This window comes from Aquila chrysaetos, chromosome 19 (genome assembly GCF_900496995.4).
Source record: "Aquila chrysaetos chrysaetos chromosome 19, bAquChr1.4, whole genome shotgun sequence".
In the NCBI taxonomy this organism is placed as follows: Eukaryota; Metazoa; Chordata; class Aves; order Accipitriformes; family Accipitridae; genus Aquila; species Aquila chrysaetos.
This window is the reverse complement of record NC_044022.1, coordinates 26472378-26500257: the sequence shown is the minus strand read 5'-3', so window position 1 is coordinate 26500257 and position 27880 is coordinate 26472378. Positions and strand designations below refer to the sequence as shown.

Genomic DNA, 27880 nt, shown 5'->3' with positions numbered 1-27880 from the left:
CACATCCCAACCCTGAGGATGTTCCTGGAGTGAGTGCGAGGGAACGCCAGGATGGGCGTCCCAACGGAGCCCCCCAAGTCAGAACACAGACCCTACGGGGAAAGGAGAGCCGGCACAGGAGGCTGAATCAAGAAGACGCTTTAATCAGATTTATCGGACAGATCTGGATCTCCAAATAAATAGATTTATCAAAACAGAATAAAACAAGAAACCAGGGATAAATACCTGTACCAAAACAACCTGAAAATCCCCCAAAGCTATTTCCAGACAGGGGGAGGGTGATGCTGCTGCACACCCTCCTCCCCACGCTGCAGAAATGGTCCTGTTCGCCCTTTGGGAGATGCCCCTCCTGTGAATACAGCCCAGTAGATATTATGTAGGATATATATATAAATATATAGCATAATAACATGCTTAGTAGCGACCTTAGTGCAGTCTTCTGGGTCTCAGACCCTGTCAGCAGGTGGGTCCTGCCAAAAACTACATCTTCAAGTGACCTGCAAAGAAGGGAAAAGAATCCTCCCAGCTGAAACAGAGGAGAAAAGTCCCAAGATTTTTCAACAAATGCCCTTTGGAGGGTATTCAGCCAAAGAAACCCTTTGCAGATCACAGGGGCTCCAAGAAAAGAAATAAGGATGATTTTTCTCTCCTTGCAGGTCATCTTTATGCCAGCGGTTAGTAAAAAGCACGGTCACGTTCTGCTTTACTGCTAGCTCCTGATGCTCTTCAGAAATGCCGGGGTGTCAGGGATGTATCCCACCTCTTCACATCACACCAGGTCTCACATCTCCGCCATCTTTCCCTCCTCCCTCTGCACACCCGACATCTTCGGTAGCAGGAGACGACGGCCGGCCTCTTGCACTCTCCCACTGGAGAGAGGCACCTCCACAGCTGTGGCTTCAACACGGTTCAATTTGGTTCATTTGCTGGAGTTTCTGTAATTTACACTAGTGTATCCTTTATTGCTGTGCCAGTCTATTTAATAATGCAACTTTTTTTCATATATATGTGTATGTGTGTATGTGTGTGTGTGTGTAGATAAATCAATAGCTAGATTAAAGTTTTTTTCTTTACAAGTTCTTTGTTTCTTTCTCTGGGCTCTCTGTCATCCTCAGCTCTGATGTCTGGGCTCGGAAGATGTTCCAGTGACCTGGATGAGCAGAGACGGACACTCATTAGCAACAACCCTTGGAGCAGGAAAACACAATTTACCCCACGCATAGCACCCTCTGCACTGGAGGACCCACAAAGACCATGCTGGGAGAGAGGTCTACCCGCAACACTGGCCATGGCCAGAGCAGCTCATCAGTGGTCCCGTAATCCAGTCCTAGACTTTGCCATCTTGCAATTAAAATGGTATTTGAGGTCAAGAGGGGCCCTATATACCTCTTGCAATGCAATTAGCAGCACAATCAACAGCATTTCCAATGCTTTCCCTGGAAACCACTTGCACGCTCTTAAAAGAAAAGGAGCTCAGTCTGAAACAGGGATAAATCCCCCTCTCTGCCTCCTCAAAGGATGCTTTAACATGAGCGGTTAGGGCCATGTCCTCCCCAGCGTGTCTGGGATTCGTGCTGACTCCCTGCCTCTCAGGGGGAAGAAGCGTTTTGCTTGTCCTCTGACTCATCATCAGAAAGCCAAAATTCACATTTCGCGGGCCGTGGGCAGGTATGCTTCTCTCCTCCCTTCTGTCAGCCCCATTTCTTTGGGGTGGGTTGCTCAAAACCCCCACATTTATACCCATTTTTCTGCTGCTGCCCCAGCCTTGGCTGTTCCTGCAGGGCTGTGCAACCACCTATGGTAGGGGAAGATCCTGCTGCAGAAGGAGAAGAAACCCCCCTAGAACCCCCCCCACAGCCTCACCGGTGAGCTGCAGACTCCCTGCAAAGCCAGTGCACTGGAGGGAACTGGGCAATACCCCAAAAATGGGCACAAAGCTCCCCAACCCCTCTCCTTGCCCCCCCCCAAACCACCATCATCCCCGTACGTGCAGGAGGTGGCTGGAGGTACATTCCCTCTAGGTGGTCACTTCCCCCATAATCCCAGCAAGGATTATGCAGCCCTAATGTCGTTATCCCCTGGGGGGGCATATTTTCTGGCTGAATTAATCTCCTGTTGTGAAGAAATCACCGGCCAATGCTTTCCTAGAACTTGTGGCAACGGCAGAGGGATGGTTTCACAACAGGGTTATTTGTCAGGGGAAACTGAGGCAAGAAGAAGGGGGCATGTGCCAGAGACCCCCATCAGGGCGCGAAGCCCAGCTGGGGAGCAGGGACTCAAAAATCCCCCAGGGTTTGGTCAAGAGATGTTGTCTCGAACGGATTGGAGGTGAAAACAAATCTCCACCCTCCCTGGGGCACTGGATGTGCTGGTATGCACTGGGCAGCAGAGCTGTTCCCGGCTGACCCGATGACCCGTGGGTGCTGGACAATACGGGAATGGCTCCGATCCGAACCTAACCCATTAAACTCTAACCCAGCCCAGGCGAAGAGGCAGCCAGCGGGAAATAGCACGGCAGTTTTACTCCGCACAGGCACTCTCGGCATGTGCACTGGCATTCCTGCTTTTTGTAACATTTACGCACATCCAAGAACATTAAGAATGATTTTTAAAAATATTTCAAGAGTTTATTTTTTTCAAATCCCTTGCATCATTTTTTTTCCCCTGCAATGCCAGATGGATTAAATATAAAAATCAAACAGTTTTACGGGCTTTGGAGAGACAAAGCCTTTGGATTTCACAAGCGTGCATCCACTTTTAGAAAGCTGGCTGCCCTTTCTGATACCATAAAGTGAAAATGTGACTGCTAACCAGGAGTGTTGCATATGCGTGTGAAGACAGGTCAGCCCCAAGCTGGCTATGTTTGCACAAGCCTTCTCCCTGCGGTTGGCTCCCCACACCGTGCTGGGATTTATGCAGCAAAACATGGGGTTATTTGGGACAGGGTCTGCCAGAGGAGCGGGGAAAAGGGATTTTTCTCTCCCTACCTTCGTTCGTCCTGGTGATCAGCCTGAAGTTCTGCGCTTCTTGCTTGAATTCCTGTTTGCTGATCTTCTTGGTCTGTATCAGATGAAATATCCCTGCAGAGGGAAACACAGGGCATCAGACTCTGCGACGCTCAATTTAAGGCTCAGGCAGGTTCGGATGCAGACCTCTGTCCCCTCCTGGGATGCAAAAGGGACTCTGCCTGCGTGGGATGCCCCAGGGTTCTGGTTCAATGCAAGGCCTGCTGCCGAAGCCTGGTGGGAGTTTGGGAGTGAATCCAGGGCTGGCCAAGGACCAGGAGAAATCTCATTTGAAAACAGTAACTGCTCGCTAAATCAGAACACGGCAGGGACAACTCCACGAAGCAGGTGAAAGCAATAAGATTTTGTTGCTCTGAAAAGCATCTCACACTGGAGGAGGTCTGATCTCCCCTAAAACCGTAAAAGAAATAAAGGTGAGACCAACGGGATCTTGGGATCCCCGTCCTCTCTGCTGACTCTCGACCACCTATCTTCCCCGACCGCAGAGGCCCCTCCATCCTCAGATGTTTTCCTTTCCTGGAAGCAGCCGTGGACCAAAGTTTTCCATCTCTCTGCCCCCAGCCCTGACACTCCTCCAGGACAGAAAAAACCATGAATGACCTCAGCAAAGACCGGTATTTCTGCCTGTGCCAGCATCATCCCGTTAGCGGAGGTGCCTGACTCAGACGTTTGACCCAAGAAAACCAGAACCTGCATTTAGCAACGGAAGCGACCTTTCTGTGGGATTAGGGGTTAGAATATTCATGCTCGCCTGTGAAGCATGACAAACCAGGCAGGTATGCCTGGCATATCCTTCCCCACCTCTCAACCAGGCTCCCTGTGCATCCAGCCTCTCACTGCCGGCAGATGTGAGAGGCAACGTGGTCCCCCTTATTTGGTTAAGAGACTTTCCCCGATTCCCAGCAGCAATTACACATAAAAAGAGTATGTAACGAATGGGAACCGGCTAGCAATCCATATAAACGAGATGTTATGGACTGTGGAAAATTAATACAGGAAGTCAAAGACATCCGGAGAAATATGTGGATATTTGGACTATTAATAAGACCTTTAAGTGGGTCAGGAAAAGAAGTCCTACCAGTAACAAAAGAAGATACTGGATGGAGATAATAAAACTGTTAATGACGCAAGAAAGGCACAAGTGTTCAATAAATCCTTCTGGTCTATACTTAGAAAGGAGCGGGAGGGTGTGCTTATAGTCCCCGTGGCTGATGAAGCACTTTCCAGTACATTAGTAACCAAGAGGATATTTTAAACAAGAGCTACAAGAGATAAACATCTTTTAATCAACCGACCTAGATAATGTTCACCCAAGAGCCCTCGGAGAGCTGGCTGAGACCTTTGGCCCCCCGGATGGTCGTTTCTGACAGATGCCAGGAGCTGGGAAGCAGCGGAGGAATGCAGACGATGCTCCAGCACGCACAAGGAGAGCACGAGGCAGCGCAGATAAGAATAGCGCACTGCGCCTGCCATCCGCCCAACAGGCATTGCAGGATGGAGCTGGTAAAAGGTGATGCCATTTCCCGGCAAGCAGATCCTGTCCAACAGACAGGACCGTTCTTTGCAAAGGTTAGGATGAGGTGGAGGGAAGGTGGTGGGGCTGTTGGGCACCTATCACCTTCCTTGGTGCTTTTAAAGGGGCTTGTAAGAAAGATGGGGACAGACTTTTTGGTAGGGCCTGTAGTGACAGGACAAGGGGTAATTGTTTTAAACTGAAAGAGGGGAGATTCAGACTAGATGTAAGGAAGACATTTTTTACGCTGCGAGTGTTGAAACCCTGGCCCAGGTTGCCCAGAGCGGTGGTCAATGCCCCATCCCTGGACACATTCCAGGTCAGGTTGGACGGGGCTCTGAGCAACCTGATCTGGTTGAAGATGTCCCTGCCCATGGCAGGGGGTTGGACTAGATGACCTTGAAAGGTCCCTTCCAACCCAAACCGTTCTGTGATTCTATGCTTTAGGCACTGCCTCAGGACCAAAAACCAAGCAGAGTCCAGTAAAGCACAAGGAACGAATTAAGGACCAGCCCCATCTCCAAGGAAGCAAATCATCTTTCCTAATTTTGGAGAGACAAGGGAGAGACAGGCTCTTCCACAGTGCCACTCTACCCATCCTAAAATGGGAGGACAGGACACACCTTCACTGCTTCTCTCTGCCGACTTCGTGGGGAACCAACATGACTCTTTACATGTGGTACTTAATGCTGGGCTGGGGAGTGAAGTGAGACTAATTCAAGAAACTGGTCTCAGGACTTCCTAAATCATCTCCAAAACAAAGCCTCGGCAGGTGGATGGAGATGGAGCATGGGTGTATGAGACCCATCCCAGCACGACACAAACTTGACCAGAGCCCTGTACCCCAGTTTGGGCTCTGGACTTCAAGAAAGGCAGAGAGGGAGTCCAGAGCAGAGCTACGGGAAGGACCAAAGGACCAGAAATTTCTAACATCAAGGAAAGAAGACTGAAAAAAATCAAATGCTTAAACTGTGTAAGAGAGGACAGTGGCAGGGGCTGATGGCTTCTTCAGGTGCATCAGAGGAAAGGAGTCTGCTCTTCACATCTGTGGTGGAAAGCATGAGAAGGCATGAGCTTGAGCTGCAGGGAGGCTGCACATTGGGAAAAGTCTTCCCTTAAGAAGGAGTTTGTGGCTCTAGAAGAGATTACATGGGCCATAGAGTCTCCATGGCAGGAGATCCAAGCACATGCCAGAAGAGTGTGAGGATGGCTGGTCTGGATCCCACAGGTCCCCTCCAGCCCAGGTGTGAGGGTACACCAGTGTCGTGAAACACTGGGGATCGCTGAAGGTCCCAGAGCTGCAGATTTTCAGGATAGAAAGGAGTATTTTTGTTAATTTCTAATCAACAGCCTGGCAGGGTAAACGTGGGAAAGAGGTCTGTGGGGGGACCATGCCTCCAGTACAGCCCAGGCCTCCAGCGAGGCAGGGTGAAGGGCAGGAGTTTGAAGGACAGACCCTTCAAGCCATGCTGATCCTGCCTGCTCCTTTGTTTTCCCACTCCCCGTGACAATTCCCGCTCTAAAACATCAGAAAGTCACTTTTCAAAACTCCTGAGGTGTTCAGACCCCTAAAAACATGGGGAAGCCCCCACTGCAACTCATCTGGGGGCTGGTCATGCACCACCAGCCAGCTGGGTAAAGCTTTTGGCTGGGTGTTGGCACCGGTTTCTCCTCCCGACTCCTGCCTCGTGGAGGAAACTGTCCCGGCACAGAAATAGATGAGGCCACGTAAGTATCATAAGCCCATACAAAGGCAGATGGACAGGCTCCAGGCGCGACTTGCAGCCTCTTTTCTCCACACACGCTGCTCTGTTGGTAGAGTGATGGACCATGGAGAGGTGGAATCCATATGTGACTGAGCTCATGCTCTTTCCCAATAGTAACACTTCGCTCTGCCAAGCAAAAGAGCTGTGTTGGCCTCGGGGACAAGGGCCTCCCCTGTCCTTGGCTGGCAGGGCTCGGGAGCTCCGTGCAGACACGAAGCTTTTGGCCTCAGAAGGTGGCAAGAAGGTTTGGGTGGCGACCTCTGCCAAGGAGCGAGGAGAGGAAATTGTGGGGCCCAGACAGTGCAGGCTCAGAGCTGTCCTCCAGCTACAAGGTGCCATTGTGAAGGAGGCTTTGCCGAGGCGGGGGGGAGGACGGGGAGAGGGGCACCATGGAGGATGGAGGATGGCAGGGGGAGGATGGAAACATGGTGGCAGCCAGAGCTCCATCTCTGGACTTGATTTCTCCGGCTACTATCCACGTGTGCCCACCCTCGGTGGCTGGGAAGAGCCAGCTCCAGGAGGGCTGAAGTCTCCTTAGGGAGTGAGGTGAGACAGAAACATATCCGGAAGACCAGAATATCTGCCTACATGTGTCCAGAAGACACCCAGCTACAGGGGCTGAGGGTCACTGTATCCGTAGGTGGGGTGCGACCAACCTCAAGTGCTCAAGGCACAAGTTTTTGCAAGAGGTAGAGTATGTCCAATGGAGACTTGGGCTTGGGGCACTGCAATGCTTTCCCGGGCCCAAGAGAAACAATACAAATATCTACTGGACCAAGTGCCCCTAGTAGAGATATGCTCCTCTGGTCCATAAGAGTGTTGCACAGCTAAAGGTATGGGGAGAGAGCAAGACGCTGGTGTCATTTGACAGCGTATTTGAGATTCTTTGACCTCTGGAGGACACACCAACAGGAGCATCCAAATCCACCCATCCAAAAAGTGAACTGGGGGCAATTCATTCCCCTCTGTGTGCACCTTTGCAGCAGCTCTGCAAGCTTTGCTAGCAGTGATGGATGGAGGCGGAGGGGGGAGAGCAAAAGCAAAAATATGGAGTGACCAGAACAAAGTTTTGGTTTGTATTCCATGTGCATTTGGCATGGAAGCGGATAGGTTTGGAGGAGCAGCCCCATGGCCCTTGCCTTGTTTGCCCACGTGCTGTGCCTCTGGATGGTGTTGCAGCTTGTGGTGGGGTACACTGAGGCCAAAAGTGGTTTCCAGCCCCTGGTCTGCACGCAACTGCAGCAAAAGAGTGTGAAAGGGGGGAGTTAGAAAAGCCAACCTGCTGTCAGCAGGTTTCGACTCATTACACAAGGTCTGGAGCACCACTAGAAAAGCCTGAAAAACTGAACAAAGCTTGGAAAGCACCAGTTTTCCACACACACCTCCTCCGTTGCTGGCTGGTTTCGTTACGGTACTCACCTTTAATCAGCTTCCAGTTGTAGATTTCCACCTCTTCCGCAGGCTCCTTCTCGATCGCAATCGTCCTGAGGATCTCCTTGGAGGTCTCCGAGCTCGGCGGCACAAACATGTACACTAGGACGCGGTTGGGGTTCTTGCCACACCGGGTGGTGACTATTTCATCGGTGGGTTTGACCCTGGTTTCTGGGCAAAAACAAGGACAGAGTTCATTAAATAGGGGCAGGAAGGAGCTTGGAGGAGCCATCTCAGCACCCAGGTCAAGGGAAAGGCATCTTGTTGGGTTTGATGTGGCACAGCTGCATCTCTGAATGGGACCTTGTCTCCCAGGGCCCGATTCCCAGCACCGACATCCACAGCAAAGGGAGATATTGATAAAGGATCTGTGGACCTGCTCATCCCCGTATTTTCCATTCCCCTTGATTTTGGCAGCATCTATACCAGCGGGGATGGGGAAAGGGGATTTTCTCCACCTGGATCCCCCCTACCCGCTGCAGGGACCTTGCTGCCATCATCACTGCAAAGCCCAGGCTGGATTCTGAGCTTCCCATCTTGCTCCCATTGCCATCCCGGAGGAGCAACGTCAGCGAAGCAAAAGGATGAGCCCACAGCGCGGGAGCCAGCGCCGTGGCTGGGCTGCCTGGGCAGAGCGCCCGGCTCAGCCCCGCGGGTGGGCTCAGTCCCAGCCCAAGACCCCTCCCAGTATGGGGTGCAACGGCGGGGAGACCCACACCAGCAGCACTGGGGGGGACCCTATGTGACTTTTTCAACATCCTTGGTAAAGGACAGCTGCTAATTTTTTAATTTCTTTTAATGTATCTGGAGTAATTAAGAATCCCCCATGGTTTTGGAAGGAGATTTATTGCCTTTGGTTGTGGTCCTTGGAACGCAGAGGAGCCCAGCTCTGCTGAATTTAGCCTTGTTCTCCCAGTCATTTTGGATGCTGAAGCTTTTTACACTACTCGAAAGAAAGTTTGGCTATAAATAGACGCGTGGGGTTTATTTTAGTAGGACAGTTATTTTAGGCCTGATTCTGCTCTCCCTCGTGCTTTCTGGGGCGGTCCTGAGCTACTCTTCTCAGGGAGGGGATGGAAATCCCAATTTAAAGGGATGCAAAGCAGGGCTTTTTCAGCAACGGGAAGACAAGTGTTCAGCTCTGCAGGCTCAGCGTGACATGAAGGGGACGACCACAGCCCACCACCCTCATCACAGGGTCTGGGTACAAGAAAACCTCCATCCCAGACCATTAAACTTCACCCACTCCAGGGCTGCTCTTTGCATCGATTGAGGAAGCCCCACCTTCACGACAGGGAAGGAACCACACGTCCTCGCAGGTACAACAGGTATTTAGCAACCTTGGAGCTTCACGCTGGAGCCACTCCATGGCCAACAGCGTTGGGGAGGAGGACCAGGGACCCAGGGGTCCTGGCCACTAGCTCTGCCCCCAGCAGCCACGACGGTCTCCCCATCTGACCAATGCATCGCAGCAGTTCCCCTTCGATCAGGATCCCTTTTGCAAATAGAAATCACTCAGCATTTCTCTCTAAGCTACTGGGTACAAAGAAGGAAAGAGGACAGTCGTGGAAACTGCCTGGAAAAAGAAGATGGGCGAAACCTCTGTGCAGTGAAGCAAAGGACAAGCGTGTAACTTGGCTGAGCAATGTGTATGTGTGTGTGATTGCTATCTACGAGTACTGGAAAGCAAGAAGAAAAACATTTTGGCTGGGTCAGAGTGTTTAACTGGAAATAAATGAAGGCTGAACAGCAGACAAGAGATCCCAGCAGAGAAAGTTGTAGACTTTAAATCAGAAAGACCCACTATAATGGGAATGCAAGACTGAAAGGGCTCTGCTCAGTCATCACATCCCATTCCCACCAGGCACCACGTCATAAATCCTGCTCATAAACATATCAGAAACCTTATTAAAACAAGCTGAGCTTCTGCCCTTCGCTCCCCGGGGAGGCCATCCCAGAACCTCCCTGCTCAGAGGCTGGAAAACCTTGAAAATCCCAGCTGAAATTATTTTGCAGCCTGTTTGCCCCCATTCTTAAATGCGACAATGTCCCTTGCTTGTTCTCCTTGGTGAGACCCCTCCACGAAACCACCTTGAAGATGCACATCTGAGGAGATCACCCAGAAACTGCTGCATCTGCAGTCAGGCTCAGAGACACTCAGGTATCTTTAGTCTCTCTAGGAAAGCAGTGGGTGGTCCATCATCTAAACATCTACTGCTGAATGATAGTACAGAGAGGTATAACCTAGAAAACATTCTCCAGTGGGAACAGAAGAGCTCATGCCCTGCCACATCTTTGCCAGATCTGTGGTTTAAGGTAAACAGCTTTCTAAAGACCAAGAAGCAGCTGAGAGATTCAAAACCCATTGAACATGAAAAAAACAGGTCCTCTCCACCATGTCCCAGCCCCAGCACCAGCCCAGTCCTACCTGGCCCACCCCAATACTTGTGTGCCTAAGCCTCCCCTTGAGGGACGGGGACCTCAACTCAAATTCAAACTAACCATGAGTGCCACAGATAACCCCACACCTGGAAAGTGTCCTCCTAATTTCAAACCTACATTTCAGCTGTCACAATTCAACCCTATGATTTCTTGTCCCAGCTGAAGGTCTGGAGAACAGACCATGCCCTCTCCCCAGAAAGCATCTTCTAACTGTCTGAAGACTCTTAGCATGGCCCTTCTTGGGCATCTTTCTCCAACCCACCCAACAGATGCAACCTTTTGGGATCGGTGCAGCTTCCTCACCTCGGGTCAGTCCTGCTGCCCTCCAAGACAGGCCAACTCTTACATCAGTGCTTGCCCTGCTGAACTCACCTGGTGTGAATTCAAGTCACCAGCGATGTGAGCCCCTACACATCTGTCTGCCTGGGGCTTTAAATCAAGGCTAAAGGAAGGAACTGGTAGGCAGCTGCAGGAGCAGGTGGGATCCTACCTACCTGGACATATTTTACAGCATTTCCCATCTACTTTCTCTGGATAGTCACACGGATACTCCTTGGGGCACGTGATCTTCTGGCAGTCCTGGACACCATCCCTGCAAGTGCAGAGGATGCAGGGCAGGAGGCCGTAGAGCCGGAAGACAGGGTGCCACACTTCCCCGTGGGAGTAGGTCTTCCCGTTGTAAACACAAGCTAGAGGAGAGAGAGAAAAGAGTTGCTGGTGGAAATAAATCCTCCTCCTCTTTCTACACCCAAGGTTTGGTGGAGCTCAGGACATTTCACCACCTCAGAAACGGGTGGCCCTGCTGTCTTGAGGAGCATGGTCCTCTAGCAGCACTTCTGGCAGCAGCGGACACCGGGATCTTGTGGACACTGGGATCTTGCAGCCACCCCACCCAGGAGGTGCCATGGGGCAGGGGGACCAGGCTCCAGGAGATGGAGGCTGCTGGGGTCAACCACCCTGGTGGGGGCAAGTGGTAAGTGTGGGCAGGACCTCACCTGCCTCCAAGCCTCTGCAAGCCCAGGGTCTCTCCAAGGCTGTCACAGGCGTGAAGCACAGTGAAGAGTGCCACCTGCTGACTCCTCCATGAAAATTTTTGGAGGTCCCAAAATTTCCTCCAGGGCTTCATCTCCAAGGACTGGAAAGAGCCCTTCTGGAGACACAGTGGTGGGGGAGCCCACAAGAGGAGAAGGGACCTGCCTTTTCCCCTTTGGCTCCATGGGATTGCCTCCTCATCTCACTTTCCTACTCTCTCCTCCAGAAGGAAGACCACAGCAGTGGAACAGACCCAGCACTTGGTGGGTAGGTGCAAGGAGGAACATCCTGTACCTCTGAGGCACTGTCCTGGAAGGACCACATGGAGTCCCAGATCTCCAAAACACCCCAAGGACCAATCTCCTTCCAACCCTTTTTGGAAGGTGATAGGTTCATGCAGCCATGGGGCTGTGGGCCACCAGAGCTGAGATAGCTGGGTGAGGCTGGCTGTGGAGGAGTGGGAGGTGGGACTTGGTGGTGAAAAACTGCTGCTGAAACTGATTCCCTGAAGAATTCAAAGTCCTGGAGAAGTCATCTTAGGCCACCTACAGACTGCCTGGCCCTTCCATCCCTTACCTTTCTTGTGCTTCTCTTTCAAGACGATCTTCACAGTCGTGCCACCTCCTCCCTTGGGTTTGAAGCTCCTGGGAATGAACTCCAGGGAAGAACTGAGAACAGTGGACATGGTGGCTCCAGGTGGCTTCCTGCCCATTGCTTCCCCCAAGCATTGGTCTTGCGAGTGCCTCTGTGAGCAGTCAGAGAAAAGGAGACTCAGACCCAGGCAGTTGGGTTGTTCTCACTCCAAAGCATGCTGGAAAAAGCCATGCAGTGTCCTGTACACCTTCCATCAGGAGTGGAAGCTCCAGAGGACACAGGGATGAGCAATGACCCAGGAGCCATCTCGGTGCCTGCCACCACCTAAGGAACCCTGAGCAGTTTGTGTCAATGCCCCACCTTGATGTCCGCCCTATGCTGCAAGCGGGTCACCCTCATTGGGGCAGCACCCTTCTCGTCCCACGCTCAACCCAATGCCCTCAGGTGAGGTCCTACATCACTAACACAGGCAGGCAAATGGGCTGGTCTTTTCTAGATGCCTGCTGGGAAACTGAGGACCGGCATCGGTGCAATCCAACCAGGATCAGAGAGGTAAGGACAGGCTGTATCCTGCCCTCTCACCTGGCTGGCAGCAGGAGGGCTGGTGTGGGACTGCCAGCCAGCAGGACTGAAATCCCTGGAAGAGCCTGGGCTTCCAAGAGCAAACTGCTGGACAAGACATGCAGCACAAAGGGTCCCCTTGTGTCTATTTTGGAGGTTTTATAGGTGGTGGAGGTGTGATGCTGGCGTTTCACCCAGCAGTATGGAAAAGGGCAGGGCCAGGAGCTGTAAGTGACCTAATCCCACAGACCTGGCATGGGCTGCCCAGCTCTGAAATGTCACCGTGAATCAACCCTCAGCAGCCAAGGAGTCACTTTTTCCTTGCTGGGGCTGCCGATAAAAACAGCCTGGGGAAAGCATGCTGGTGGCCAGCTCCAGCGCTGGCTGCTCTGTGGGAGCTACGGCTGGGAGGCAGGACACCTTTGAGCCCAGGGTGGAGAGAAGACACCATCTCCTGAAGCAAAAGCCCCCAAAGAGAGATTTGGACCATCTGACCCTATGGATAAGGGTCACATCTGGCTGTCGGTCACCTCTGAGTCTCCTCTGTCCATGTTCCTCGGCTGTTTTAACCTACTGGCCAACCTCAGCCAGGTTGGCCAACAAGGAGGAGAAGTGCCCAAGATTTCCAGTTCCCACACGTCTTTTGCTCTTCCAGAGACATCAGAGATGCATCAGAGGAAGAGGACAGGAGTATTTCCCTGGTGGTCTGAGGTCTCAGCCTATGCTGATAGCCCTCACCTAAAGTCAACTCCCAGACAAAATTCATCTGCAAACCATGTGTCTGTGGTTCTGCTATCCAAGGAACTGACTGCCTTCCTAGAGCTGCTGTGGGTCATTGCTTTGTAGAAGACTATGGCCAAGGACAAATGGCTTTCTTTGAGCTCTTTAATGGGGCTGTGCTAGAAGTAATAATCTAAGTTTTAAAATGCAAACATCACGTACAACACCTCTGTTTAACTGCAGGGGTTCCTCTTCTGTGGACTTCTCATATGAACCATCTGCAAGGAAAAAAATATTGTCCTGTGAAATGCTGCAGGGCTGAATGAGGATCTGCTCTCTGGGGACCAGCTGACTAAAAGCAGCTCTCTTCAGGGTGCTGGCCCACCTGCGAGGTCTGGAGAGAGAAGAGCTTCGAATATGCAATTCACATCACCCAAAGCCAATTGGGGCCATACCCCAAAACCCCTTTTATCCCCACTGACTATTAACAAAAGCTCATCTCCAAGAAAGACATGGCTTTGCAGACTTCTGAAGTTAGGTGGCATGAAAACAGCCCAGAGGTAGAGTATGAGATGATTGAGATGATCTGGCATTAAAAACAAATCCAAAGAGATTTTTCACCCAGTCAGTGACATGCCCCACCTGCACCAAAGAAAACTAGGAGAGAGGAACACAAATTGCAGAAGGGGAGAGTTTGGAGGAGGCACCTGCAGAAGGTCATTATGTGACCATGACAAGGAGACCACCATGGCTTTCCAGCTTCATAAATATTTCTCATATTAAAGAGTCATTTTATGCTGTGATTTCATTGTCAGCAAGGTGTGAACCTGCCCATTTGCTCTTGAGTCTGTCTCATCTGGAGACATGGAGCTTGAGGCTCTCCTCACCCTCCCAGGTGTGAGTCAGGGGAAACAGCAGCAAATTCAAGAGTTTCTCCCCCACGGAGAGTTGTAGGAGTGAAACTCAGCCATGCTGTACTGGAGTGGAAGCGGGGGGGCTGTCCCCGACTGTCCTGGAAACTTCCCTGAAGCAACAGTAGCATGCACCATCTTTACATGGTCCATACAACCATCTCCATCCTGGTGGGTGAGTGGTCTGGAGGACTTTGCCCTCCATGCAGGTCACATCTCTTGCATGATGCACCAGTGGCAGGGCAAAAAGCTCAGCTCTGGCCAGCATATGGTCTGCAGGGAGGCAGGACACAACTAGGTGTGGGAGGGAAAGCATGCAAGTAAAAAGCTGAGCCCTCATCTTTTGTTTCCTGGTGCAACCAAGACATAGCAAGTGGCCTGATTTACAGCACAGGCTTCCAAAATCCTGCTAAAGTGGCCTGAAACGGCTCCTGCCAGCTGGTGGCAACCAGCTGGGGTCTCCCACCCCTCGCTAAGGAGCAGCTCCTGGGCCCCTCATTACCTTTGCAGACCTGGCAGCAGGAATCTGGCACGGTTAGGGGAGAGGAGCACAACAGCTCTGGACAGGTCACCAAGCCGCAGTAAATCTGGCCTTCCTAGGAGGGCAGGAGGAAAAAAAAAGCATTGTCAGCATTATAAAGATCTGGACAGGGCTGTATGTCCCCCGTGTTGGGGTGCCAGCACTTCAAATTGCAGATCTAGCATAAATCAAAAGCCCCCCCAACAGTCCATCCTCAGATATCACCAATCATCTAGCAACTGATGAAAGCTGAAAATCTGGTCCTGCCACGCTCTTCACCCTGCAGGGTATAGGACGGTGAGCGGTGTCCTCCCATGGCATGGCTGGTCCACTGATTGCCAGTCCACATGCTCATGAGTGGAGTGGTCTTCCCCACAAAGGGGGAGGCAGTGCCTTCCTCTCAGGCATCGTTCGTGCTACTGGATCTGAAACAGCCACCACACACCTGCATAACACCCACCAGTTTGAAGTGGCACAAGAACCTTTTCTCTGACATGTCCCAGGACAAGGACCTGGCGGAGAGAGGTGGAAAGGGGAAGCGTGATGCTGAACCCAGACCCGGGTCCACGCCACAGCTCTGCCTTCCCTCTGTCTTGGGTTATTCATTAACACCAGAGCCAAGCCCACAAAGACATTGGGTCAAGAGCTGTGGATGAACGTTCAGATGTAGACCTTCTTCCACTGACTTGGTGGTTAGTTTGGAAAACATCATTGCTGTAGTGATTCAAGCTGAAAACCACGGGCCAAGGACAGCCTTGACTTCAGTGCATCCCAGTCAATGGATTTGCACCTGTTTGCTGCAGGGCTAAGGATGTTCAGCAGCCCAACAGCAGCCAGACCTCAACAGCAAGGTCCTCTTCTCCAGGCAGCAATTTTCTCTGGGGTATCCCCAAGCTCTCAGTCAACTGAAACCAAGAGGTTAGCCAAGGATATCCTTAGAAAACCAAACCACCGCAGCTTCTTCCACCATCAGGAAGCCAAGCCGCTGTGCAGAGGACGTGAAGAGGAGGAAAAACGTTTGGTAAATGAGAGGAGCTGGTGGAGGTTGCTGCAAACCAAACCCTGCTCTCTGCTTCAGGGACCTCCATGGGGTTCAGACCTGCAGGGAGCAGGGTTTGGCCATGCAGCCTCTTCCTTCTTTCTCCTTCTGACCGGCAGCTTATGGCAAAGACCTGCCTCGGGTGGGAAGAGCAAATGTCATAAAAAGCAGGACTTATCCCGGAGGCTCTGGTCTCAGGGCAGTTTTCAAAGAGGTTTAGACCAGCTGTTCACGCAGCTGTTCTAGCAGCTGACAACATCAGACACAGCCCGGCAAGACCCCGCCACTGCAAGGCTCCACAGCCATCCTTTTATTTTCCCTTTTGTATCCAAGGCATTATCCTGTCGAATAAACAGAGCCTGAGCGAAAGCCAGTGCCTCCAAAAGGAACACAGAGCTCCACAGGCTCCTGGGGATGGTGGCAGATGGGGTGGGAAAGCAGGGCCAGGTGGGCACATACAGTCAGATTTGAGGGCTCCTTCCTGGCGTTTGTCCCCAACCTGGTGGCCTGGCATCCACTTGGGCTCCATAAGAGAGGAACCAGCCTCAAAAGCTGTATAATTTCTACATCTAAGCTATTCCTCTTGCCACCTAGCTCCAAGCCACCTAGCTCCGAGGCTTGCACAAGCACCAAAGGCTCAGAGCAGCTATCCTGGTATCATGGATACTTTATTATCAAGCATCAGCTGATGGTAACCACCATGTGTGTGCTCTTGGCAGGAGAGAGGGAGGTGGTTTGGGCTCTCTCACCCCTTTTTCTTTCCAGGCCAAGCTTAGTCCAATTATTTGCTGCAAGGAAAGCACAGACCAGTGGAGCCTGGTCCCATCCAAGGGCTCTGTACGATGGGGGGTGAAAGCCACGTCTGCAACCCTCTTCTTTTTTATGGCAGAGGCTGCAGCTGGTATGAGCAGTTCCCCACAGCGTCCAAGTCCAGCACTGGAACTTTAAATCCCCCTTCCTCATTCCCTCTCAAGGAGGAGGAGCTGCTCCATTTATCTCCCAACACTCAGCTCCTGGCAGGCACGGGCCCACTCCATGCACCTTCCCCATTGCTGCTGGCCAGGCTGCCTCACGCATCCCCAGCAGGGTCAGGACTCGGTTTTTGATGGTTTTTCGCAGAAAATCAGCCTGTGGGATGGGGCTGGGTGGAGCGGAGCCAAGCCCTGTCTCAAGGCATTGCTGGAAGCTCACGGAGAAAGAACATCCCTCCAGTGCTGGCAATCCATCACGGGGATGCACGTTGAGGACCACACAGCATCCTGGCCACTGTCACAGCCCTCAGGTGGGGCAATCAGAACCATCAAGGAAGATGGGCATGCAATGGTCCTGGAAAGGTCATTGCAACTCAGCATAAAAGGCAGATGCTTCCTGCAAATGTTTTTTGTAGACAGCCTGGAAAGCACATGCACAGCCTTTCTCCAGGGCACACCTCTGCACACAACAGCCAAGAGGGCTGGTGAACACACTGCAGGAGTTTCCAGATGAGACCAGCTCCTGGTGCTCAAGCACGTCTCAGCCTTGGGTTCAGCTTCCATTTAAATCCAAGCAAGGGGGATGAAGATGGCTAGATGCCTGCCCATTGGCATCTCTGACTGGTAGGCTCCACTGCCCCATCTCTCTGCTGTCATCTCCTGGCTGCATCAGGGGGTGAGCTCCAGCCATGCAGGGCAGGAGCTGGCTGCTGGAGGCACCTTGAGACCCAGACACCCAGCAGCAGTTGGGAGCCACCAAATCCTTTCTGGAGCTCAGCTCAATCTCCCCAGCTCAACACCACGCTCAACATCCCAAGATCTTCTGAAGCCCAAGAGCTGGCACCTCGCATCCGTGTTGCCTTGCAGGCACACAGCTTCTCCAGGTTCCCCTGGCTGCAAACCCCATCTGCTTTGCCGCAAGCACAAATGCAGAAAATCTCCCGGTTGTCCTCGCTGCCGGCCATCTGCCATACAACGCCTCAGTGGGACAGATGGGATAGCTGGATGCTGCGGGAACAGCCCCAGAGCACTGGTCCTTGCAGCAGGCAAATGCACCCACTGGTGTGCTAAATGGGGACAGGGCTGTCCCCCTGCCCACCCCAAGGAGCCCCAGGTGTGTCCACCCAGAACTGCCCTGGGGGCTCTCCAGTGAATAACCCACCCTTGGAGCAGCTTGTTCGTGCTGTTCCTATTGGGGAGGAGATGCAGGTGGGTGCTTTGTGCTCTGACCCCAGGGCCCAGCGGACATTTGCAGCACACCCTGCTCAGGGTCAAGGCCAGAAAGCGCATTCAGGCAGAGGGAGAAGCACTCAGCTCTGCGGTGGTCCTTAGTTGCTGGGCAGGGAGGACCCAGCACCATTTCAGCAGAAGTTCAGTCTCCTGCACTGATAACCTGATCCTGACAATAAACCATCCCACCATGGGCTGGTACCACCTAATGGTCCTCATGAGGTTTTTGATCTGGTGGGACACTCTTGGGGTGCAGGAGCAGACCCCGAGCCCTCCCCACCTCCCATGGGCTCGCAGGTAGCTTACGGAGCAGCTGCACTGCACACACTGGTTCGGCTGGCGGCTGGGAAAGAGCTCGCTGGTGGTGAACATCTCGCCTTGCTGGTAAGTTGTCCCATTGTACTGGCAGGACTTGACAGGTGCCCGGAGGCCAGAAGGGGAATGTGGCTCTGGAAAAGAAGATGAGAAAGCAGCAGGGTGAGAGCCAGCCCCTACCCGGCTCCCATGTAGTGTGGGTGCTCAGCATATTCCCCATCAGTCTGACCCAAAAGGATAAGGAGCTCTTTACACATCACAGTTATCATGAAAAAGTGGCCAGGGCATTGCATGACTCATGGGGATTTATGTACCCAAAAGCTTTTGGAGAATGGGGCTTCCCTGACCATGCTGAATTCATCATAGTGGTAAGACCTGGAAGTCTGACCTCCTGCGGTCTTGTCCAGTGCTGTGCCAGAGTGGTGGCAAAGCTAGTCAAAAACCACATGCGATTTAGGAAATTAGAAAAAAATGTTTAGCCCTTTTGATCTGACTCCAACTGATGTTGGAGGTCATCACATTCAGGGGAAGGGAAAATTCAAGAATTTTGTTAAAAATCTTCAATTTTTTTTCCCTGTATCCAACACATTTTGCTGGCAAATGATCTGAATAAAGTGCCGGCTTCTGGTTTGTCACTGAACTGTGAACTGACATTTTGTCCCTACAAGGCTCTTGGGATGGGGTGGAGTTGGAGAAAGTGGTCTGGTAGAGAGCCCTTTTCCATCAAAATGACATTTTTTGGGTGGGAAAAAGCAACGCGAGCAGCCTGAGCTGCCGTTGCTGCTGTGACTCTGTGAGCAGGGCCAGACCCAGCATCGCTGCACTGCCCCAGGCGTGAACATTCAAGCGACTGCAGTTGAGGTACGCCCTGCAGGACCACAGCCACCTTGTCATCCCCTCCCCACGAGATGTCCACCTACCGAGACACCGCGGGCAGCACTGCTGGGGGTCTGTGACGGGGCTGGCACACTGCAGAGCCGGGCACTGGATCCGGTAGCACCTGATGTTGGAGTTCTGGGGAGAGACAGAGAGAAAGACGGTTCGTTCAGCTACACGTTCACCCCTGCAAGAGGAGGAAGATGTTGGATGATGGCCACATTATCACAACAGATTGTGCTGGTGTAGCTCGCCCAGCCAAGGATATCTCCATCCCCGGCTCAAACCCAGCCAGCTCATGGTCTCATCTCTCATCATGAAAGACCACCCATGGTCCCATCTCTCATCATCAAAGACCACCCATGGTCCCACAGCAGCCCTGAGCCACCTCCACCCACAGCCCACCAACGCTACTGAGACAGCTCCCTCACAAGGTCAACCCAACACCCTCAGGGGGACGGGGGCCTTTTTCAAAAGGAAAGTGACTAATCCAACATTCCTACGGGACTGGAAAGGGCTTCTCTTGTCAAATTAGACACCAGAACCAATCTGCTTAAAAGCTGCCAAAGCGATGCCCCAATGCAGCAGCCACCTCCCGTGGCACCTCACAGGAGACGTGCCTCAGCGCAGCTGCAGCGGATGCAGTACATCAGCCCCTGCGGCTCCAGGTAGGGGTGCCAGCTCTCGCCCGGGCTGTACTTCTTGCCGTTGAAGTCGCAGAACATATCCGGCCCTGAAAGTCAACCAGGAGAAGCTATGTCAGAGAAGGGGATCGTCCTTGGGAGAGCTGTCCTTCCTCCATGATGAGAAGAGCAAGGACGGCTCTGTGCCTTCATGCTCTTTCCCATGAGCTGCATCCCATCCACCAAACCCCAGATGGAATACATTCCCCAAAAGCCTTTTTTTTGGCTATGATTTGTTTTTTTAGGCTGGAACCCATCTGACCCAAACAGCAACTCCTCTGAGTAAGCTGGAATCCCTTTGCAAGCAAGGAACAGAATGGATGTTTTTGAGGCAAAAATTAGAGTTGTCACTCTCAAATAGGTCAGTAGAAGTGCTCACTGGAAGATGGACAGGTGATTTCAGGGTGATGTTATGGGACTGAATTTCCCCCAGGGAGACTGGAAGGGCTGGGAGTGGTGGGGGAGATGAGATAGATAGGAGAACCTGAATTTAGGAGACTCTTACCCAAAACAAGAACAAGAAGAAAAAAAAGACATTTTAGGGTAGAAACACATTCTGAAGGAAAATCTTTTGCTCCCCCTAAGAGCTTCAGCTCATTCTCTCAGGGATCCCTGGACAAGCACTATCGTACGCAGCCAGCCCAGCATCAGGCCTAAGGAGCAGGACTGTGCTGGCTTGCCCCATCCCACCAGGCTCAGGTCCTTGGCTTTACCGGGCTTGACACGGCACTGGTCTGGCTGGAGTGGGTTGAACCACGCTTTTCAATTATGGGGCTGTCCACGGGGACAGCAAGTCCACCTCGTCCACTTTTTGCCCCGAAAAGCATAAAACCATGTATTTTCCTCTTCCTCCTTGATCCTATCATCCTGAGAAGAGCCAGTTTCTAGCCCTGCTCCTGAACTGGAGGTGTCTGTCCCAGAAACAATCCAGCCCTGCCTACAGTGGCATGGATTTTACCTTGCCACGGCACAGGGAGAGGGATGAGATGGTTCCCAGCACAACTGGTGAAGGAGATCCCCTTTGGAGATCTCCCTTCTCCCCAGATTTTAGCAGGTTCCTATCAACCCCCTCCATCTCCAAGCTCTTGGTTACACACCAACCCTTTGGCAGGATGAGCCCAGCCTGTAGCAGGACCTGTGGGACAAACCGTGGCCATAATCACCACCAAAAACCACAGGGCTTTGACCAGAAAGCCCAATTCAGTCAGCCTTAATGTTCACATCAAAAAGCATCGCCTGGTCCTGCGGGACTGAGCTGTGATCCTGGTTGGACCTGCAGGAACCTGGACCCCATAACTCCCACTGCAGCCCGGCAGCTGCTCCTGCTCTCCCATGGCATGTCCCCAAGCCCCGACCAGGCACAGGGATGCACCAGGGCTTAAGCTCTTTCATGAATAAGTACATGCCTGCCCACATGTGTTATTAGTGGTTTCAGTGCTTAAAGCCCCACTAAAAACTGAAGGTGATTTAAAAGGTTATGTCATCGAGGGGATTTGAAGTAGTTTGGGCGATTACGTTGCTCAAAGGCAGCGGAGACATTTACACTCCCTGAAGCATTTATGGGTCTTTTAAAACCTTGCAGTGCCCTGGGGATGCGGGGAGAGGGGAGAGAGCTGTTTTCCAAGGCATGGTGCCCAGCTCCCACCACCCGCCGCATGAAGTCGGGCAAGCTAGCGGGTGCTGACCCCACTACGCTGCTGGAAGGACTCCTCAATGAATAGCAGAGGGTCCCCAAAACGAGCTCAGTGGCGTTCACCACCTCAACGATGCTAAAAGCCATTCCATGCTCCGCTCTGTCACCTGGGGCAAAGCAGTAGTTTAGGGCGCCCGGCCGGCGTTGTCCCACCTTGCCAAAGCTGGAGATGCCACCTGCGTAATGTGTTTCTCCCACCAACCAGGCAAAACTCATACAAATTCGCTGTGGTGGGCTGCCATCCCTCCTCCAGCTCCTGACCATCCTCAGGATGAACCCCAGTGATGCTCTACCACGGCCAGACCCTGTGGCCATCAGGAAGGGCAGCCCTATGGGTCTGTCATGATCCTTATGGGTCCCTTCCAACTCAAGCCCTATGGGTCTGCCAGCAGCCCCGAGCTCCTCGTTGAATTGATGGCTTCAAGCACATGATTCTCCAAGTTGTACCTTCAAAGGAGGTGGCTACCAGCTGTCCAGACCACCTGGCCCAAGCACAGCAGTGTGGGGCCAGCGTTGCATCTGCAGAGGTGGAGATTTGCAATAATTTTGGGGTGGATGCTATCAGAGGGACAGGCAGAGGCATCTTCCTTCCTTTTCCCTACTCAGGCCTTTACATGATCCCCATAGCTTGCTCCAAACCTCTTGACAAGTCAGCAAAGCCATATTCCTGGCCATGCACGACATGAGCTTACAGCAAACCACGCAAGAATAGGGAGCATGTGGCTGGAAACTGCAGAAACCCAGAAGAGAGTGAAAAAAAAATCCACAAAACTAAAAAATAAATAATCATCATTTTGCAAAAGGGTGAGAAAATGACTTCATTTTTCCCTGCTTGCAGCATCTTCATGAATTACGCTGAGGGTGAAGAAATCAAGTTGCCTTCATGTGACGCGGCCCTGCTCAGCTTGCAGGCTCCCATGCCAGTTGGCTGCTTCGTTCAAACATTTAATCACAAGTGGAGCCCTGGTTTGGGTCCAGCCCTCGAAAGCAGCCTGATTCATGTCTGCAAAGGGCCTGCTGGTAAAATTAAAGCCGACTGGCAGCGCTGGGCAGCAGCAGACACTTGTCCGCATCTCAGTAGCACTATGCCGCGTATTTGGCAAGAGGCACCGGCTTATTTGGTTAAAAGCAAGCTGGGGATGGATGGAAGGTCGAGGCTTAAAAACTGGAGGCTCTGGATAATTTTTTCCCATGCCAGGCTAATAATTTCATTTTCAGAGGTCAAACTTTGGATATCTTCCCAATTCACTTGGAGTGAAAAGCCATTTGTGGCAGTAAATTGCTCCCGTGCTGTTCAGTCTCCTTATTTATTGCGTCTTCGGCAACAGCATGCTCACAAAAGTCACGTTGTTTTACTTCTCATTTTCCAGAGAGGGCTCCTGAGCTGCGGAGCATTTTCAAGGCTGCAGTACCAAAAACCCAGAAGAAGCCATCACCTTGTTTTCACTCCCGAGGACCACGCCATCCCTGGACAGGAGAAGGCAGCGGGCCAGCCTGGTCCATGCCACCTTGGAGACACAACCAGAGGTTGCCGATTGCAAGCCAGAGGCTCCACACTTGGAGGTCTCCCTATGGGACCTGGAAGCAGGAGCAGAGGTGGAAAGAGGCAAGTTCCCCATTGCAAACACCTCCAAGAACAGGTCCCATCTAACCAGTTTCTTCTCAAATACAAGAAGTCCCCGATACAAGACCCTCCTCTTCAGAGTACCATTATGGGTTGTATGAACCAGAAAAAACAACTGAAAGCCATGGAAATGATTCCTCTGCCACCCAGCAGCAAGTCCTGTGGTCTCATGCCCAGAGGAAGGGTGAGAGATGCTGCAGAGAGCAGCTCCTCCACGTGGGATCTGCTCTGCCTTGCCCACCCCAAAGGGCTCTGCTGGGGACATCATGGAGGAGGAAGGTTTCTTCCTGCCTCCCCCTCCAACACCCATTTTCTGCCACGGCTCCAGTGTTTTCTTGGGTGAGGACCACCTGGTTACATCCAAATCATTGATACCCCAGGCCAGGGTCTGGGGCCGGCGGCCTGGCCCTGCTCATGTCCATACCCACCTGCTGGAACTGCCTTGGCCCAGCTGTCCCAGGCATTTGGCAAAGCCCAAGCTGGCACCAGCCAACACCATGTTGGGGAGTGCACCTGCAGCAAGAGTCTGGACACCCCTGGTCAATGCTTGAGGCTGTGCCCAGGCCCTGGTTTACTTTGATTATCATTAATTGTCATTAATTATCATTAATTGCATCCTGGACGACATGTAATATGAGATGGAAAGTACGAGGGGGGGGGCAAGGCAAGAGAGGGCTCTTACCAAGAAAAGGGTGATCTCCGGCCACGGCAGGGACAAGAAGAAGCAATCAGCTTGGAGCAAAGCCTGGAAGATTTAGGATAGGTATTGCAGGAAGCTTTCCAGCTACCAGGAGATTGAAACCCCAGAAGAGGCTGTCGCGGAGGCTCTGAGACACTCTATGAATCCGCTGGAGCAGCATCTTCACAAGATCATCTAGAGACACCAATCCAGGGTGACAAACTGAATGGCGTGGAGAAACCCATCCTGCGCTGCATTCAGTGACTGCTGATGTCTCTCTCACACCATCAGAATGGCCCGAACACCTCTTTAGGATGTATCTCAACAGCTTCATACATCAGCCACCAATGAGATGCCATCCCACGTCTTCATGACCTGCTCTAGATCCAGTGAGAGACCACAAAATGAGAGGAGACGAGCAAGATCCCACAGTCTCCTTGTTGAACCATCAAACTGGCCAGACCACCCCCAACATCTCTTGGCCTCGGACGCAGACAAGTCCCCTTGGGCCAGCATGTCCATGAGATGTGTACCTTGAAGCTCTCCCACCCGCTGGCACAGCCCATACGAGCTAGTTCCTTGCATCCCTCCACATTTGCAGTGGACAAGGATGTCCCCACGGGTTTCCCAATGTGGTGTGACTCGTCCCACTGCCTGGGCACTTTGGCCATGGCTGAAACAGGGGCCAAAACTGGTCAGATGGTCTCCTGCACAGATCCTGAGCATGGCAGCAGGAATCAAGATGAGCTATCAAACTTGCACGCGTGATGGCTACTGAAAGACCATGTTCTGCTGCCAATTCCTCTTTTGGCTCAGGCTGAGCCGTGCTCACTGCACCTCCCTCTGGATACAGGGACTGATGCTCAACAAAGTCAAGCCACATACAAACGTGCAAGACCCTGCCCCTACATCCCCCACTCCCACATCAGGGTTTTCCAGACCCAAGGGTCATTATGGGTTATGGTTGGTTTTAAGCTGATTTTACATCACTGCTCCATCAGCCCGGGGAACGGCTGCCATTCGCACACCCATTACCCAGCCAGGTCTCCGCACGTAGGGAATCACCACGCATCAGTCCTGACTTACGTTGGAGCTCCTCTATGCTACAGGACACTGAGGAGTCCCCAGAGGCGAGTCCCTGCCGCAGGTAAAACCTTGACTCGTGGCTACAGAGAGGCTACTGCACCCACGAGACCCCAAAGCGTGGAAAGCCCTGTGCCTCAGTTTCCCTAGCAGGGACTTTCACTCCAGGTACCAAACTGGCTCCAACAAGGATGCTTCCAAAACCTCCTGCCAGTCTCACCCCACTTCTCTCTCATTTTGTCTCATGGCACAGGGGTTTCTCCCACCTCTGTGTCCCCGGGCGATCCCCCCACAGCTCTCTCCCAAGCAGGGCACATCTGAACCAGGCTCCCAGCCCCGACAGCTTTTTTGGAGGTCACACACCTGCCAGTCAGCACTGCGCCTGGCATGCGGGGGTGTGTTTATGCAAACCAGTTTGCAAGTTTTAAGAGCAGCCATAAATAAAGTGTAAAAAGCACTGTCTGGTACAGAAAGTCCAGGCTCTCCTATGACAGCCCTGTATTTATGAAGGGCTTAAAATGCAACTTAGCTGAGAAGGGGCTGGTTAAAACACACTGGGCCCTTGACATATGGCATCCTAACGACTCCGCTCACGTCCAGAGCGCTTCCCACGCACTCGCCTCACTCAGTCCTGGGCTGGGAATTTCTTCTCAGGACTTTGGGAGCCTGGAAAACTCTGCAGCTTTGCAAACGCAGCCTCATGAAGCATCCCTGAGCTCCCCAGGGTGGAGGAGCCAAGTCCTACACCCAGAGCATCCCCATGGGCTCTGCAAACAGCAGACAGGGCCCTGTTTCCCCCCATTCCTTCCCAAGGGGACGCACAGTTGTCTAAAGCGGGGCATGCAGCCCTCTCCTCTCCCTTACCATGGCTACCAGTAAGATTTATTTTTCATCCTGGTCCTTTCCATCTTGGACTGCTCATCACGATGGATCTGAACTTGTAGGACAGACGGATCCCATGAACCCCTTTTTCTCCAGGAACCACATTGAAAAGAAATGAAACGGCAACTTCCAAGCTCCTGGGGAAAACCACTGTCCCGCACTCTCCAGAGATGCTGGTGTTTAAATGCCTCCAGCCAAAACATCATTGCGTTCAACTATTGCCGCTGAATTACTCATAGCGGACAGACTGCAGCACATTCGGCCCAGTAACCTGTGCCTCTGATATTGTTTCAGCTGAGAGTGTAAATCCCCTAAAATAGCCTGTTTCTGTGGGCAAATTCTTCTTTTCTGACTTGCCTTCGAGCCCGAGTGTTTCTGCTTCTCACCTATTTTTAGCCACGACACTGTAGGTCTCTTGGCTGATGAGCCTGCTCATAACTAATTTATTCCTGTCTTCATTCTCCCTGAGCGCTTGGCCACGAGAAAAATGTGAGGCAGTGAGCTGCAGAGGTGGATGGTGGAGAAAAGTCCACGATTTGATGAGGACCTTGTCACCAAGACCCCCCCTGCCCTTGACCACAGGGGACCTGGAGCCCCAGCCAAGCCCCCCACACTGCAGGATACACCCGGCAGCACAGTCAAAGCGATGTGGAGCTGGTGGGTGATTCTGGACCTCCCTGTTCCAATCCTGTCCCTGTCCCACAGTCCCCAGCCCTTCAACACCGTTATAAATCCTGCAAATGGACCCTAGTGCTTCCTCCCAAAGCAGACAAACCCCTACTGCCCCTATTCATCATGGTTTATGCCCAATTTAGGGGCTCTGCTACCATCAGCAGGCACCTCCGAAGAGCAAGCACCTCACCTAGCATCTGTTTCACCTTCTGGAGATGTCTCCATCCTCCTCCTAACCCGGGTACGACAGTTAATGCAGCCCTGGCAGAGGCAGGGAGTCAGACCTACATCCCTCGCACAAGAAACGGATGCTGTGGTCTGAGCTCAGCGGCTTTCGATGAGCGCAGGGGAGGGCAAGTAGCCAAACTCACCTGGATTTTGCTCTCCAAGGCTCTGCACAGCCCCATCCATCCGCCTGCCTTTCCCCCCCAGCACACCCCACCGCCGGGACAAGCAATCCAGTGCTCACATTTTGGGTCGGCACTCCGGGAGGACGATTATTTGCCGAGTGCCTAATGCACTGCTGGCAGCGGGCAAGTCGTAAATCACCCTAATGCAGCCACCGACAGACTCTGCTGGGATTTTGGGACACTAAAGGGGAGAATAAATGTGGGGACATGACGGGTCCTGCTCCGGTATGCTCGGTGCTCAGGCGGCTTTGCAATATTGTAGGGGTGCCCAGCACCCGCTGGTGGGGTCCCAGTGCTTTGCCCAAGCCAAACCCACCTCCTGGCCCCGATTAACACCTCCAGCACCCTTCAAGCTGCTAAAGAGCCCTGGCCAAGTCCTTCAAGCCTTTTTGTAACAAGCAAGTGCTGAGCCTCCCTTCCCTTCCCCATTCCAAATCATATCGGCCAGCTGGGAGCAGGAGCAAGGAGAGAACAAGGGATGGACATGGAGATGGACCCCGGAGGGACATGGAGAAAAGCCCCAAACTGCCCATGTGCCCATCCACCCTTGGAGGGGAGATGCACCCAGGTGGGGTGGGATCTGTGCAAGGGAAGGGCTGTAATTCACCCCCCCCCGCCCTGCACGATTTCTAGCCCACGGGAGGGGGGGTCCCAAACCTTCAGCACGACCCTGCCAGCCCACGAAACCCCACAGCCCCCTCACCAGCACGCAGCAGTGTGCTCGGCGCTGTACGTCCCCGCAAAACAGCCGGGGACAGCAGCAGGTGGAGGGGGACACGGCCACGTCCCCAGGAGTGCAGGATTGTCGTGGTAGGATGGGGGACCTGGCTTGCTGCATGGCTTGGAACATCCTGGCCACGGAGGAGACCGGCACCTGCCATGGCGAGGAGCCTCCCCGTGTCCCTAGCCATGCCGGCAACCCCCCCCCCCCCCGCAAATTTTTGGGGACCCCGGCGATGGGGAAACTGAGGCACGCAGGGAGCCAGCGCAGCCGGGAGGGGAGCAAGGGAGCGGGGGGGACTTACGAGCCCGGGCTCGGCTCTCGGAGGCGAAGAGGAGCAGCAGGCACCGGAGGAGGAAGGCGAGGGGACCCGCCCCGGGAAGCATCGCAGCCCGGCGGTCGGCGTCCGGGGGGCTTCGGTCCCGGTGCCCGGGGGTGCCGCTGCCCGATGTCCCGGTGCTGGTCCCGGTGCGGTGGCCGGTGATG

General features: G+C 52.9%; 1 protein-coding gene across 2 annotated transcripts; it reads right to left on the bottom strand.

Annotated features, from left to right (window-relative positions):
* Positions 1 to 123: 123 nt before the first annotated feature.
* Positions 124 to 27880, bottom strand: CHRDL2 (chordin like 2). Of its 2 annotated transcripts, none has more exons than XM_030042697.1 (11): positions 27699 to 27880; positions 19568 to 19680; positions 18992 to 19085; positions 18063 to 18205; positions 14499 to 14592; positions 13308 to 13363; positions 11787 to 11955; positions 10673 to 10867; positions 7725 to 7907; positions 2988 to 3080; positions 124 to 1150 (listed from the first exon to the last, which is right to left on the bottom strand). In XM_030042697.1, the coding sequence occupies exons 1-11, from the start codon at positions 27778 to 27780 to the stop codon at positions 1071 to 1073; spliced, it is 1302 nt and encodes a 433-aa protein (XP_029898557.1). In that variant the 5' UTR covers positions 27781 to 27880; the 3' UTR covers positions 124 to 1070. The 2 variants fall into 2 exon arrangements, with proteins under 2 accessions (XP_029898557.1, XP_040974437.1); XM_041118503.1 differs by lacking the exon at positions 27699 to 27880 and adding an exon at positions 23630 to 23952.

What these genes read in the sequence shown, in the direction of transcription:
- CHRDL2 (XM_030042697.1), bottom strand. Translation starts at nt 27,780, where the DNA reads ATGCTTCCCGGGGCGGGTCCCCTCGCCTTCCTCCTCCGGTGCCTGCTG. An exon ending in GTGTGCAGTGCAGCTGCTCC is followed by an intron (nt 14,593 to 18,062) that starts GTAAGCTACCTG and finishes CTGCCCTCCTAG; the next exon opens with GAAGGCCAGATTTACTGCGG. An exon ending in GATCACCAGGACGAACGAAG is followed by an intron (nt 1,151 to 2,987) that starts GTAGGGAGAGAA and finishes CTGCTCATCCAG; the next exon opens with GTCACTGGAACATCTTCCGA.